The sequence below is a fragment of the Molothrus aeneus genome, chromosome 5, assembly GCF_037042795.1.
Source record: "Molothrus aeneus isolate 106 chromosome 5, BPBGC_Maene_1.0, whole genome shotgun sequence".
NCBI classification, from domain to species: Eukaryota; Metazoa; Chordata; class Aves; order Passeriformes; family Icteridae; genus Molothrus; species Molothrus aeneus.
This window is the reverse complement of record NC_089650.1, coordinates 2196388-2210575: the sequence shown is the minus strand read 5'-3', so window position 1 is coordinate 2210575 and position 14188 is coordinate 2196388. Positions and strand designations below refer to the sequence as shown.

The 14188-nt window shown below is 34.9% G+C and overlaps 1 protein-coding gene across 2 annotated transcripts in view; it reads left to right on the top strand.

The window, feature by feature from the left end:
* The window catches only part of AEBP2 (AE binding protein 2), a 39253-nt gene extending 30111 nt beyond the window's left edge, over positions 1-9142 (top strand). The window contains exons 5-9 of one of the 2 annotated variants that reach the window (XM_066550107.1): positions 3256-3380; positions 5005-5072; positions 7293-7406; positions 7664-7730; positions 9036-9142. In XM_066550107.1, coding sequence (XP_066406204.1) covers positions 3256-3380; positions 5005-5072; positions 7293-7406; positions 7664-7718 — 362 coding nt within the window. In that variant the 3' untranslated portion in view covers positions 7719-7730; positions 9036-9142. The remainder of the gene's footprint in view (positions 1-3255; positions 3381-5004; positions 5073-7292; positions 7407-7663; positions 7731-9035) is intronic. The other variant, XM_066550109.1, reaches the window with a different exon arrangement.
* Positions 9143-14188: the final 5046 nt, after the last annotated feature.

The window sequence follows — 14188 nt, the reverse complement described above, 5'->3', positions numbered from 1 at the left end:
GTTAGGTGACTGATTTAATGCATCTTAATTAATTTTCACCCCACTATATATGCAATAGTTTTTCAGATTGGAATTTTATTAGTAATTGATAAACATCATATTATATTATTTGACTTACAAATTTCAAATCAGAGCTTCATAATTAAAAGTTCAAATGACCTGTTAATATGCTTTAGTTGTAATAAGAATTTGCTGCAGAAGTTATGAATGAATTTATGGCAAAAAAATGGAAATAATAAATATTGTGGCAATGTTGAAGACCAGACTGCAGTATTTGAATGGTCTGCTGTCTTGATCAAGTGTTGCACAGGAAGAAAAATGACAGCTGCTTGAGCAATTTCTTATCTTCTTGCCTCTTGAGACAAATGCAATCCTGGCTGTAGACTTTTGCCTTAAGGCAGAAATCATCTCTAACTGAATTGGGAACTGACTACTGTAATGTATTTCTCCAGAGGGTATGTGACCCAGAAATGTATCCAAAGTTGATGGCATTTTCTGAAAATGCTGAGTATTGGCAGCCTTCCTTTCAAACTTTGGGTGGCTTATTGTTGGTGAACTGAAGGTGACAAAGGGCTGATACAATCTTCCTTGTCTTTGTTTCTTAGCTTGGTTTTAGTTAAAGAATGAAGTGTGCAAGTTTGTGTGTTTTGTCTTTACAAGAAGAATGGGGGAAGGCAAAACCTTTATCTAGGAAGCCAAAATAACACAATTGACATCATTAATTATTTTCAGTTTAGAGTATATAAAGCTAAATACCTAAGAAGGATTTATGTTTAGATATTTTAAGTGCCCAAAAGGAGAGATGTTTAACTCATTTAACCAGGTTCTCTGCAAGTTCTCTTCTCTTACAAGGACTTGATGATATGGGTGTAACACAAAATGCCATTTAATAGTGGACAATCTGTTTAAATCACTTGCAGATAATAATTTGACAAAAGCTGGCAGTTTTTCAGCACAAAACAGTTTGTCTCTGAAAAAAAACTGTTGTCAGTATCTTCTTTCTACCTCATGGTTTTATTAGACCCTGGCTTTTTTTAAAGGTGTAAGTGGATTACTAAATTTATTGACAATTAATGGCTGATATATGCTGTGACAGAAGCACCCTCATGTCTAAATTCTTAATAGTTTAAGTACAGCAAATTTATACATTTACTTCCTCTATTTTATATCTGAAGGTAACACCCTTTTGTGAGAGAATGTATAATGAAAAAGGAGACTTTACTGTGGCTATATGTGATGAGACTACAATCTTCTAACTGATACTTTTTAAAGAGAATTTCTGCTGTTATTTGGTTTTTTTTAAGACCTTACCATTTCAAAGTGTTTTACTTTTCTTTTGTCCTGTCTTATGTTTTTATGTTCTTATAAGTCTGAAAATCAGCTTTTTATCATAAAAGCTTGTTTTACTGGTGGCGCCCTTTTAACTGGTCACATTCATGGTGCTGTAGAGATCTTCTTTGTCTTAGAAATTTTGATGTAGAATAGAATAATTCAGGATTAGAGTCCACGGCTGGCTTTCTCTTCTGGGTGGCCTTTTACGTGTTCCCTCATTCATGCAGAGGGGCTTTTAGAACCAAATATATTGCAAGTGTGCACCTCTAAAATAGGTCACAGTATTGCTGTTCTGAAGCTGCTTTGACTACAATATTGTCACTTGCTTTTTCATTGCAAAGATGACACTGTAGTTATTAACATGCATGATAATCAAGTTCACAGGAGGAATATAAGAGAGATCAAGAAGCTTTCTGTCCATGAAAACTTTATTACTTATGTAGAGCTTGGTTTGCATTTGGTGGGTTACTGATGCGATGATGTAATTTATTTGACTTAAGGAACTGATGTGTATTTGAACTTGCATTATTATCACGAAGTAAGATACTTAAATCCATTTTCTCAAAATCATTTTGGGGTAAAGAAGCATAGAAAATACTAACACTTAAGAATAATATAAATAATTCACACGCTTTTGAAAAATTGTACCCTTTCTTCTCAGTTTGCCGAATGTTTTCCACTGTAAATCCTGGAGAAGTTTGTTGCATAAACCTGAGAGCAATGATTTGTTGTTTTTTTCCCCTTCTTTCCATCCTCCCTCCTTTCCTCCCTCAGAAATATTTATAAAATATTTATATGCTTGTATCACTGAGCACCTGCAGCACGAGCTGGGGTCCTGCATTGCCACTTAGAGTGAGAACTCATTGCAGTGAGATGATTGACTAATTGGCAGTGTCCAGCTGAGATGGAGCAGGGACAGAACACAATGTACAGATGAATGCTTACCAACAATCAGCCCCAGGAGTGCAGCAAGTGCTAGCTCCAAGTGCAATTTGTAGTTCATTTTGAAGTCATGGATAGAGGAATAGAGAATGCTGCTGCTTTAAATGAAGGCAGCAAAAGTTTGAATCAATGTTTGTGCAGATTTCGGAGTAATACATAGCTGATAACCAGTTCCTATTCTTAGTTTTAATTTCAGTGTGTTATTTAATAAATTGCTGCTCTCAAGTAAGGCTTTAAAATGTGAATATTTTCATTCTGACTTTTTAGCTAATGTAATGTAGTTACAGTTTTATATGGTATTTTTTAAAACTTTTCTGTGAAATATTTCTAATACCATGCAAATATGTTCTTAATAGCAATTATTTTTTAGTGCAAGTACTTTTAGTGTAGAATTGATGGACTGTATTTTACACCCTAAATCAAAATTCAATAATCTTTCTATTGTTCAAGAAACACTTAACTATAAAAATCCTTTTCTAAAAGGAAAAGATCTTTATAATGCCTGCTGGTTTTATACTGGTTGTAAAATCTCAGATGGGTGTTAGCTGTGCTTTATTCATTATAAATTGAAGGTTAATGTGTGATGCATGCAGCTTGTGCTTCTTGGGTAGAAGATATTTGGTAATAGTCCAAGAACATGGAATGACAACTTGTAAATAGAAAGAAATGTGTAATAGTGTGGAGTTTTTCACCAATGACTGTTCAGCATTATTGAAACTGAAATGAGTGGATGTGGTTGCATTTTTGGAAATAGTGGTTTCGTTCACAGGGAGTGTGTTTTGAGCAAACTTGAATTGTGCTTCTCTAGGAAAAATTTCTGTCTCTCAGTAAAAATGATGTCTGCAGTTCTCTGACAAGGTAATGCTGCTGACAGAAGGATAAATGATTTACTAATGACACTTCAGACCTATTTACATGCTTGAATGTGTTTGAATGCTTTCAGTGTGTTGAACACTAAGGATCTCTTTTCCTTTTTTCCAGCAAGACCTCATGACTTCTTTGATGCACAAACACTGGATGCTATAAGACATCGAGCCATCTGCTTTAACCTCTCAGCACATATAGAAAGTTTAGGAAAAGGCCACAGTGTTGTATTTCATAGTACTGTAAGTATTTATATGATGAATTCTGTTTGTTTGCCTTTGTGTCTAAAAAATCCAATCTTTCAGAAAGATTTCTGTTTTCTTCTTACTGCTGTAGACATTTAATCAGAAATAAGCAATAGTGGCTCTTTGGTATTGTTGAGCTGCCCACTGTTGTTAGTAAATGAACTTCTAAGAGCTATTGGTGGTAGTTGTTCTAGCTCACAGATTGAGGGGATTGCAACATTTCCTGTCCAGTTGGGGAATGTCTAACAGCAACTTTCTGTTGCAGAAGAAAATTGGTTCTATCTTCTAAATAAGAACACAGTTCAGATGGCATTTCCATGGTCATGAGTGACAGTGGTCATTTATCACGAGAAATATTTTTGGTGTATAATTGAATATGTAAAGATGCTGATCTGAAATATGTGTTTATTCCCTTTTTTCCTCCAGTTTAAAAGACATAATCCTGAATAAATTTATTCCCATCCCCATTTTTTTCTTTTAATAATCTTAGCACCAAAATATTGGGGAATTGCTGGAAGGAGGCAAGAACCAAGTGGGGAACTTGTGTTTGGATAGGAGAGACATCAATATTAATTTAGAAGAGTTCAAAGCAGGGATAAAATACTGAATTGGGGTAGAAGGATTAGAAGTTTAAAAGGTTGAGTAACCTCAGATTTTCCTAAGTATGTTGGGAGATGAAGGCATGTAAAGGTGGAGACTTGGCTGAAGAAAAGAAGTAAAAGATGGGACAAAATGGGGAGGGATGGTTTTAAATTGGTAGAACAGTCTAAACAAGGAGTGCTGGCAGACATGTCTTCAGCTACAGCTTAATCTTGGTATGGGATTCAAACTCTTGAACTACCAATCTCTTTGCATAAATAAAAGATGATTTTGCATGCATGAAGCTTATTTCACCTTGTTCTGCTAGGCTGATGATTGTTCTGAATACCTGTAGCCTCTACTGAAGATCTTTTCCAAATTGTTTCTGCTGAACTAAGGAACAGATATTACAATGATTGAAAAATGTAACTTTTAGGTTACCCTGTCATGCCACCCCCAACCTCTGAAGTGGCTTGACTTATTTCTCTAAAACATTTAAACACTGAACTGTTCTCTGGTTTTAGCTTTTTTAGGTATTTCAGTTCATTTGCCACATTTTTAAGTAGTATTTTAACTAGTTACATTGTTTCAATATATTGAAATCTTGTAAAGCAGTAAATTAATCCAGTGAGATGCCTACAATGCACACAGTTTACAGTGTGAAATTGTTTTCTTTTTCCAGAAGAGGTCAGCAGAACTCCATGTCTGATTTGAGACCACTTTGATGCACGTTTGCTTGGAATTTCCATTTTGTTTCTGGGACAGTGCAGGAAATGTAGAGAGTGTAGTAAGAATATTTCCAAATAAAGCTGAGTTAAGTGGACATCTTCTGGCTGAATTATGGTTTTCACTTAAAAACCTAAATGGAATTAAGTTCTTTGCAAAACAATTTTAAGTCTTCAGAGCATAGTTATTGCAGGCACACAACTTTCAAGGAGTATAACATTTTGCTTTCTATGAATGTCTAGTAGGACATGAATAACAACTTTTGAGAAAAAAAGTCTGTAATTTAGTTTTAATTATGATTTTGTAATTATTATAGGTAATAGCTAAAAGAAAAGAAGATTCTGGCAAAATAAAACTCTTGCTTCATTGGACACCAGAGGACATGTGAGTATATTGCTAGTGATGCATTTTAAATGGGGAAGGAATTACAGTGGGATCAATGAACTGCTACTAAATTATTTTGTGCCTGTGAATATTTGCATTAAAGAGTTAATATTTTAAAAATGCTTTTCAAAAAGTAATTTAGATGTTTAGAAATTAATAAACAATGAGTTTATTGATTTTTGCTTTCACTTTCAAGTCTTTGGGCTCTAATACCAGTTCAGTTAAATTTCCATTTGTATTTTTAATGCATTTTGTCACAAGTTTCAATTCATTGTGAGAAAAGAAAGCTAAAATATTCGTATAAAATAGGCAGTTTTTGGATTTCTTTTAGGGCAGATGGTAGTATTATATCTAACAGCATTCTGAATTTCTTTTTTAAATGAATACAGATGATATTATTTTACAGATAAAGACAGCTAATCTTATTTTAAGATAAGCATTAAGAAGTATGCAATTCTGGGAACATGAAAAATAAGAGTAACTTTTTTTTAAATACCAAGTCAAACGATTTTTTTGCTCATGCAGGTGAATTCAGTATTAGAATCTCTCCATTGGAGAGAGGTTGTTCAGACATGTTAAGACATTCCCAAAGAAATTTAGATTTGGCTGATCAGGTCAGAGAAAAAATACGTTTTACATTGCTGTTTGCTGTATCTTGGTTGGGTTAGATGGGTTAGGTAGAGAGTGTATTTCAGGCACTGAATGATGTAGTTTTGAGTTACTGAGTATTCAGTTCATCTTGATTATTCCATGTAAGCAGAGGAGATGCGCAGGTATCCTGGCACACACCGTCAGTCTGTGTTACACTGTCAGGGCACTCACGCTTCAGACAGTGAAATGCACTCAGGGTGGTTCCTTTCCACTCCCCTGAGCTGCTCATCAGCCTTCCCCATGAAGCTGGCAGTAGTGATTTAACTTCTACACTCCTGAGAAACTGCACAAGTTTTCCAGGATGTCCATATGTTTAGGGTTTTGCTCAGGAAAAGTAAATACAAGTCTTCAAGTCATTTCCTCTACAAGAGGGAAGTAACTTCTAGTAGGCTGGGAGGGTTGGGGTTGTTTTGTTGGTTTTGGGTTTTGTTAATAGCAGGAATTTATTTTTGGTGCCAGTAAATCAGCTTACTGACTTGTTGTCTTTCTGTATCTTTCAAATCTCCACATGTGTAAAGTTTTTTTTTGCTGTTTGTATCTTGAGCATGCAGTTGCTACTGAAAATGTCTTCCCAATATTGGTTGTTCAAAAACTGATTTTTGGGTTTATTTAAAAAACTTCTATGATGTTTTCCCACCTTTCATGATCCATGAGACTTAGTGAATAAATGGATTGCCTGCTGGGTTCTCCCTCCCCCTCTGCCCTTTTGTTTTTAATTTTTTTCTTCCTCCTTCATCTGAAAGGTTTAATTGGAGAAACTCCTTTTCCTGCTGGCTTAGAGGTTCTGGGTTTTATTTCATTTTTTGAATCGCTTACCCTAAAAATTGAATTTTGAGTTGCAGCTAAATTTCATGCAAAGTGAAATTTTTGCAAAATACAGATTCAGTGAAACAATTTGCAAAAGTCTGTGAAATTTGTCTTTGCAGAGAAAGAGCCATTACATTTAGTTTTAAATGTTGAGCCTCTCAATTCGAAACCTGTTTCAAAGACACCTTAATTGCAAACTCCTCCCCCAACCTGAAGTTAATCTCTGGCTTCTAGGACATGTGGAAAATTTTTAAAAGCCCACCAAAAATCCAAAGAGGATAATCAAACAATTAACTTCAGCAAAGTTGGAGCATTTTGTCTTTGAAACCTTTGAGCTTGGAACAAGAAAATGAGTGTAACTCAAAGCTCAGTGCCTGCAGTGTATCCTGTCCTTTAATTGAACAGAATCAACGAATTTCTGCCAGTGAAATAAATTCTTTTCAAAGGTCTGGTTGTTTTTTCTGTTACCCATTTTCACATTAAATTGTCACAGTGGAGAATGTAGTGCCGTTATCATTGTACACTCAGAATATATTTCTGGAATGATCTAAATTCTCTTCAGTGTCTTTCCAAACTGAGAACCTGAAAAACTTCAAAGTATAATGTGTAAAGATTGGCTGCCTATCCTCACTCTGGTGAAGATGCTTTTTAACCAGGGAAATGGGAAATTTGCTTCATATGTACTAGTTTACCACATAATGTTATGGTAAGAAAACCAGTTGATATTTTTTGAATATTTTTATTTTATTTATTTATTCATAGTCTGCCTGATGTGTGGGTAAATGAAAGTGAGCGACATCAGTTAAAAACTAAAGTAGTTCATTTATCAAAACTACCAAAAGATACTGCCTTGCTTCTGGACCCAAACATTTACAGGTAACATCTTCATTTTGCAACTTTCTTTACTTGAATGTAATCTTAAGCCTCACTTAACTTTTTGACGTTGGAAAATCAGGATTGCTAATATATTATACACCAGATCAGGGAGCCTTGGTACTGTACACGTCCAGGAGTTAAGTTCTGAGGTCTTAAGTTATTTCAGAATTACTTCTTGAACTAAACTCTAGTGACTGAGAAACGGGGAATGTGTGTATTTACCAAGTGTATTTTACTTTTTTGTGCTTGGTGTACAGAAATTCTAGTAAAGGAAGTACATACAGTGGAATCCTGAAAGATCACTTCTGTTAAGATCACATACTGGTTTGTATACCAATTTTTTTAAAGTCCAAATTTATCTTTCCATATTATATTCAGCTGTAATACATGCAGTATTACCTTGAAACTTGTACTTGTGTTCAAGTACTGTTATTTTTTATTACAAGATTCTTTATAGGGGGACAAAAGGGAACAATTCATGTTACTTGTCTTTAAGCTACTTTCACATTTCTGTTTTTAGGCCCTCAGATTGGCTTCTAATCCATCTGGTTTCTAATAATTTCCTGATTCTCCCCCCCACCCCTTTATTACTGCTCTCCCATGATTGTCAGTACCCACAGTTCTGTGTGTACAATTTTTAAAGGTAATCTGAAATGCTTAATTCATTCTGAAATTTTGAGCATCCATAGATCCATATGTGATTCTATTAAAAATCCACGAAAATGGCTTTTGGAAAGAAGGTTTATCATAACAGAAGTTCAGTGTTCCGATGTTTCTTCCTTAACATCCAGTGACCAAGAGTCTCAAGGAGAAAATAAAACACTAATCTGAGGTCTTTCAATGCAATAAGCCTTTCAGTTCACCTTTAATTCTCAGTGTATTTCACTAATCAAATTAATGAAAACTTGCTTTATGATATGAAAACCAATCCTACTGTATTTGCTATCTTTGTAAATGTGTTTTAAGTACTTACCTTAGCCTATGAATCATTGCTATTAATGGTAAAATCATAAAAATGTTATGGTGAGATTGGATTGTGTGTTTTAAAACTGCTTAACACAGTGACTTCTATAATCTAATTGAGGTGTTAATAATTTTATATTGATTACCTTCGCTGAGCTTAGTTTGATAGCTTAGTTTGCTTTGAAAAGAAAAAAATAGCCTTTTAAAATAAAAATTTAATGATCTCTGGATTAAGCCCTTGGAGAAAAATTAGCAGACCTTTCTATCTCCCAAATAAAATTAAGGTTCCCACATGTAATGTTGTGCTCTATTTTTTAGTAGTATGGATCAGTCTGTGATTGAAATGAGCTTTTGGGACCAGCTGAGGGAGCTTAATGATGTAAATTTTAAAACCAAAACTTCAAAACTAAACTTTAAAAACTAAAACTTCTTTTCAAGAGGAAAGGGTAGTTAAAGAAATTCAGTGGCAGCTATTAATGTCATGCTTTAATAGAAAATCTGAAATAATTATCTGAAATGTACACTTTAGTGAGATCATGTGAAATGGCTCTTGGTTTTAATCAAATGAAAGTAGATTTTGTGTAGTGATGATTTCATAGTGCATTCAGCTGACCAATGTATACATCACAGGGTCTTAATGTAAAGCTGTACCATCTTCTTTTACAGAACGATGCCCCAGAAGAGGTTGAAGAGGTAAAAACCAAGCAAGTGGGGACACCTGCAGTCTTAGTCACTGACAATGGATTTAGAAATAAAGTTGCACATTAGTCAAATCCCATCTTTTTTTTTTATTTTTTATTTTTTGTTTGTTTGGTTTTTTGTGGGTTTTTTTTTTTTTTTTTTTTTTTGAGAAATATTTATGCTTAGTGTAAACATTCTGTGAATGAAGTTGATGCTTCCGTGGAATATATTAATATATTACTGTATATCCACATTTTCATGGAATGGTACAGTGGGAGACTGAGCAAACACTCTTCTGGCAACTTAGTGGAACAACTAAAAGGCTTTGCATGCTTGCTTCTTTAAGCTGCTTTTTTCTTTAGTGAATACCGTAGTCTATATTTGATGAAAAGAAAAAGTAACCATCACCATTTCCTCCCGATTCCCAGGAGAACTGTTAAACAAGCTATTGGGCTTCCTGTCAGTGTTAACTAAACCTAACACATGCCAGACAATAGAACAGCTACCAAGGGATGATCCTGTTGCCCTTTGAGTATGGTGGATAGTAATCATTTGTCATTTGTGATCTTGTGTCCTTTTGCAGCTCCCTAAAATATGTTGGATTATGGTGTTGAATCAAATGTTGATGGAATGCTTGTCTTTTCCAGTCAACTCTGAATACATATAGTAAGGTGGCAGGATGTTCAGAGTGTTGCAGTCTGTCTGATCCCTTTGCAGGAGTAGTGTGGTGTGTTCATCAGGTCTGCTTTGGTGTGATCCGTATCAATGGACGGGTTTGGGAAACCTCAGTGTAAGCAGTCAGTGTTACTGGTGATTTATTTTGCTTTTTTGACCCTCTAGGATCCCCATTCACTTGTAAAGTATACTTTATTTGGCCTAATGTTTTCTAGATGTAAAGAAAATGGTATTTTTTAAAAAAAAATTAATCTAGAAATTCAATCCTTTATGCACCAAAGTTGGCTTTGAAAAGGAAAGTAAAATCATTTTCTTGCTTAATAAGCAAGGAGCTGTGGATTTTTTTTAACTGACAAATAGAGATGCGTCTAACCTGTTAGTCTTTGTATGGAGACAAAAATGTTGCATATAGATAATAGGACATTGCTTGTAAATATTTCAGCAGATTTGTAATATATTTTTATATTATGAAATGTACTGTAGATGTTTTTCTAGAGGCATGAAAGTTAAAATGTATATATTACGGTAGAAATAATATTGAAGGATATTGTAATTCACTAGTGCTGCCAGAAGAATTGTTTAAAAAAAGCACCTTCCTTAACAGTAAAAAAACCTTCTTTTACATACCTAAGGGACTATATACTACTGTTAGTATCTGTTGTAAGAACAAAAATACATTGAACATCCTTCCCAGAAATCTTAGAGGGATGAATAGTACCCATAATTAATTCATGGCACTCCTTTCTAATAGTGAACACAGAATTAGTTTTTTCCTTACTGTCGGAAGGAACTAATATGTAAAATTTGTATGGATATATGCAGTCAAACTGCAGAGTTAGTCCTCCTTATTGGGGAGGAATTTACTACAGTGAAACTAATAACCAGCAGTTTTTACACTAAATTTTTATTAAATAGATTAAGACTTAAAGTAACCCTTTGGTTGCAGAAGTGAGCATATCCTAATGTAATACAAATGCATTCTGCATTGGTACTGACACAAGTCTTGCTTAGCTCCAGTGGGTTAAAAATGTTACTTATATACACAAAAAAATAATCTTATCAAGGATATGAAGTGCAGATTAAAAGCACCACTAATATAAGATGTTCTGGAATGGTTGTTTAATAAGGGTATTATTCATAAAATCTGTAGTGACGTGACTTTATTTTTGGAAGAAATGCAGTGTTTTGGTTTTTTTATTTTTTTTTGCTTGAGCACTTCACCTACTGCTTTTTCTGTACCTATAAAGTAATCCGTAATCTTTGTTTCTTTTTTTTGAATTTGTTATAAAATTGCCAAATAGAAGTGTTTCAGATATAGTTTGTATTTGTATTTTTTTAATTTTATTGCTTCATGAGTTTCTTGTAAGTCATTTATAATTGACAGATGATTGTAGACCTTGCCTGAGTATTTTTTCTAATAAAACAAAGCAAACAAACCTCAAAAGCTTCAAAATTGTACAATTTCAATGGAGTTTTCAAAAACAAATATAAAAACAATGCTGTTTCCTCTGTGAGTTGTAACACACACCTTTACAGAAGGGGGAATTCATGGATTCAGGTAATGTGGTGTTCATGTAAAATGGGACTTCTCCTGGGTTTGAGAAAACTGTCAGCTGGTGTTCTCATGGCAGAATTTCTGCTTTGAAAGGAAAAGTCAGTTTAAATAACAAACATCTGTGAAGAAATGGATACACTAGAGTTAATTAAACTTTCCATAACAGTCAAAACGTAAGTGCACATTTGGCTGGTGTTTACCTTGTAGTTGTGGAACTCAATTGCTAAAACTATTTATGCTTGAAAGTTATTTGCATTCTACAAAATTTGTAATTACTTGGTGGTGTTTTGTTTCAAATGCCAGTCTGTTCTCTACATTCTGCTGCATTTTTTGTGTGCACCTGGGTAGATTTCACTTTTGTTGGAATACCAGGTAGGTGGAACTGCCACTGTGTGCTGGGGGGCACTGACCATGTTTTTGTTCTGGAAATAATCTTATTCTTACTCTTTAAAAGTGTTTCTGAAATAATTGGCCTCTCCCCTTTTAAGTAATTCCACGTGCTTTGTTTTGGGATGTAACATTTAAAGGTTTCTCCCTGTCTTTCTCAAGAACATTTTCCAGACATCTACAGATTTCACTCCCTCCCAGCTCAAGTGTTTATTTTTTTTGTAGAGAAATGTCAGCTCCTTGAAAGTCACACTTTTCATGAGTTGCAGTGCACACAAATATCTGTGTTCAAACTCCCATTCTTTTGGAATGTGTTGGCTTGAATTGTACAGTTTTCTAAAATGGAATAACAGGATTTTTGAGTGAAGGATTGTGTTTTGAACACAATCTCTGCCTGAACACCAGCTCTGCCTGTTAAGTGGATGGAAATGCTTTCCTAGAAAAATTAGCTGGCATTTGGGCATAGCACACAGCTGATTGTTTGATACTAGATCTTACTCTGTTTGCTAATGCACCTTAATAATCTCTTTATTAAAGACAGAGCAGAAACAAATTGGTATTTTTCCTACACTTACTTTGAATATAATTTTCTCAAGTTACCGTGGGTCTTTCAGATTTTAGCCAAAATCTGCAATAGGTTGAGCTATATTTTTCCTCTATAGTCCATGAAGTAATTAAATAAAGTTGAATTTCAAATTGAATTGCACATTAATTCTGGACTAGATTCATTTAGAACAAACAGGTGAATTGTGTTCAAACATGCATTGTTTTTAATAATTGAAATTCAAGTGGTTGATTTCTGTGCCCTTCAGCTTTTCAGTACTGTGTATGAATTAATTAGTGCAGAAGACTGGTCTTGTTTAATACTTCAGTCTGAAATTGATGGTTTACTCTCACTCTCACTTAATGCTTTCCTGGCTTGACATTTTAAATTTGTGAGTGAATCTATCTTAAGTATTCTTCTTGTAATATTAATGACAGGTACAACAGAAAAAAATCCTATAATAGGAAAGTTGGCATTTAAAAAAAGCAGCTGAATGTATGGCTTCTTTCAGCCATTGGTGTTTATTTATTCCAAGTGAAGAATATTCTGGTACACTTTGTTGAATCAACTTTTATTAAAAAATCTGTATTATGTTTTGGGGGAGGGGGAGATAAGCACCACCTGCACTACTGCTGTGAGCAACACAAAACCTGAAAGTTGTTTAATTTGTAATTTCTGAAATTACTTAAAAATAGGTACCAGTTCTGATATACAGCAGCTTGCTATTCTTTCAGGTGTGATGGCAGCACTGGGAGTTATTTGTTATTCCCAGGGCTCCTGGTGCTGAGCTGTCCTCATGGAGTGACCAGCCCAGGAGAGTCAGTGTTATCCTGGGTGCAGACCTGGAAAAAGAAGCGGAAGAAGGAGATGCTGCTGTGAGTTTGGTGGCTGTTGGAAGGGTGAGAATTCATAATACTGTGCTCAGCTCTAGACTGGAATGAACTCTAGTCTAGACATGTAAGGCTCATTTCCCCTTCTCTCCCACATACATCCATGTATTTATCTCTTACTAGAAAGAAGAGTTAAAATCAGGATGTGTCTGATGTGGTAATGCAACTTACACTGGAGTAAGGAAATGTAATTCTAAGAGTAAAGAGAATAAAATGAAATGGTGTTGATTACATACAAAAAGTGGGCTGTTGGTTGTCAGCCAGTTGTGGATAAATTCAAGTCCTGCAGTTGTTTGTGAAGATTAATATGCTGTGATTGATACTACATTATTTGTTTTTCATAATTCTAAAACTGGCCCTTTGAACTTTTGTAAATCGTCCTCGGTAGTAAAGCAACAAATACTAAGTAATATGATAAATCTGTTTATTTCTTCCCAAATGAGAGATAATTGCTGATAACATCCCCTTGGCTTGGCTTGTGTACAGGAGATTTGAGTCCAGTCTGTTGGATGTCGTTCAAAAGAATTGTCAGATTTTAATATCCTTGGTGTTTTGCCTGTGTTTGTAGCCTCAGTGGAGGATGGGAGATCTCACAATGATTTACTGTGAAGAACTGCCTCTGATTTGAGACAGTAGCCCTTGTGACTAATCAAGGGCTACTCACTGCCTCAAAGGGTGAGACTTGGAGAAAAAGATAAACTTGGAGACCTTGTGAAATGATGAAGGAATATCCCTGTGGTCAGCTGCATCAGCTGCCCTGGTTCTGTTGTGGGCACCCCCAGCCCAGTCTCTGGCAGGGCAGCATGAGAAGGTGGCCTGTCCTTGACTGAGTGTAAGCTCTGCTCAGCAAAAAGTAAAAAATCAGTGTGATACCAGCACATTTGTCATCCTAAATCCAAAACAGCACTCTACCAGCTACTAGGAAGAAAATTAACTCCATCCTAACCAAAACCAGGATATAGGACTAGAAATTGAATGCCCCATTCAGACTCTGAGATCTCCTTTTTCTCACTGTCATTGCTCAGTTGTGTTTTTTGACTTGTTTCATCCATGAAATGTCGTGTCTAAGCTCATGTGGGATTTGCAC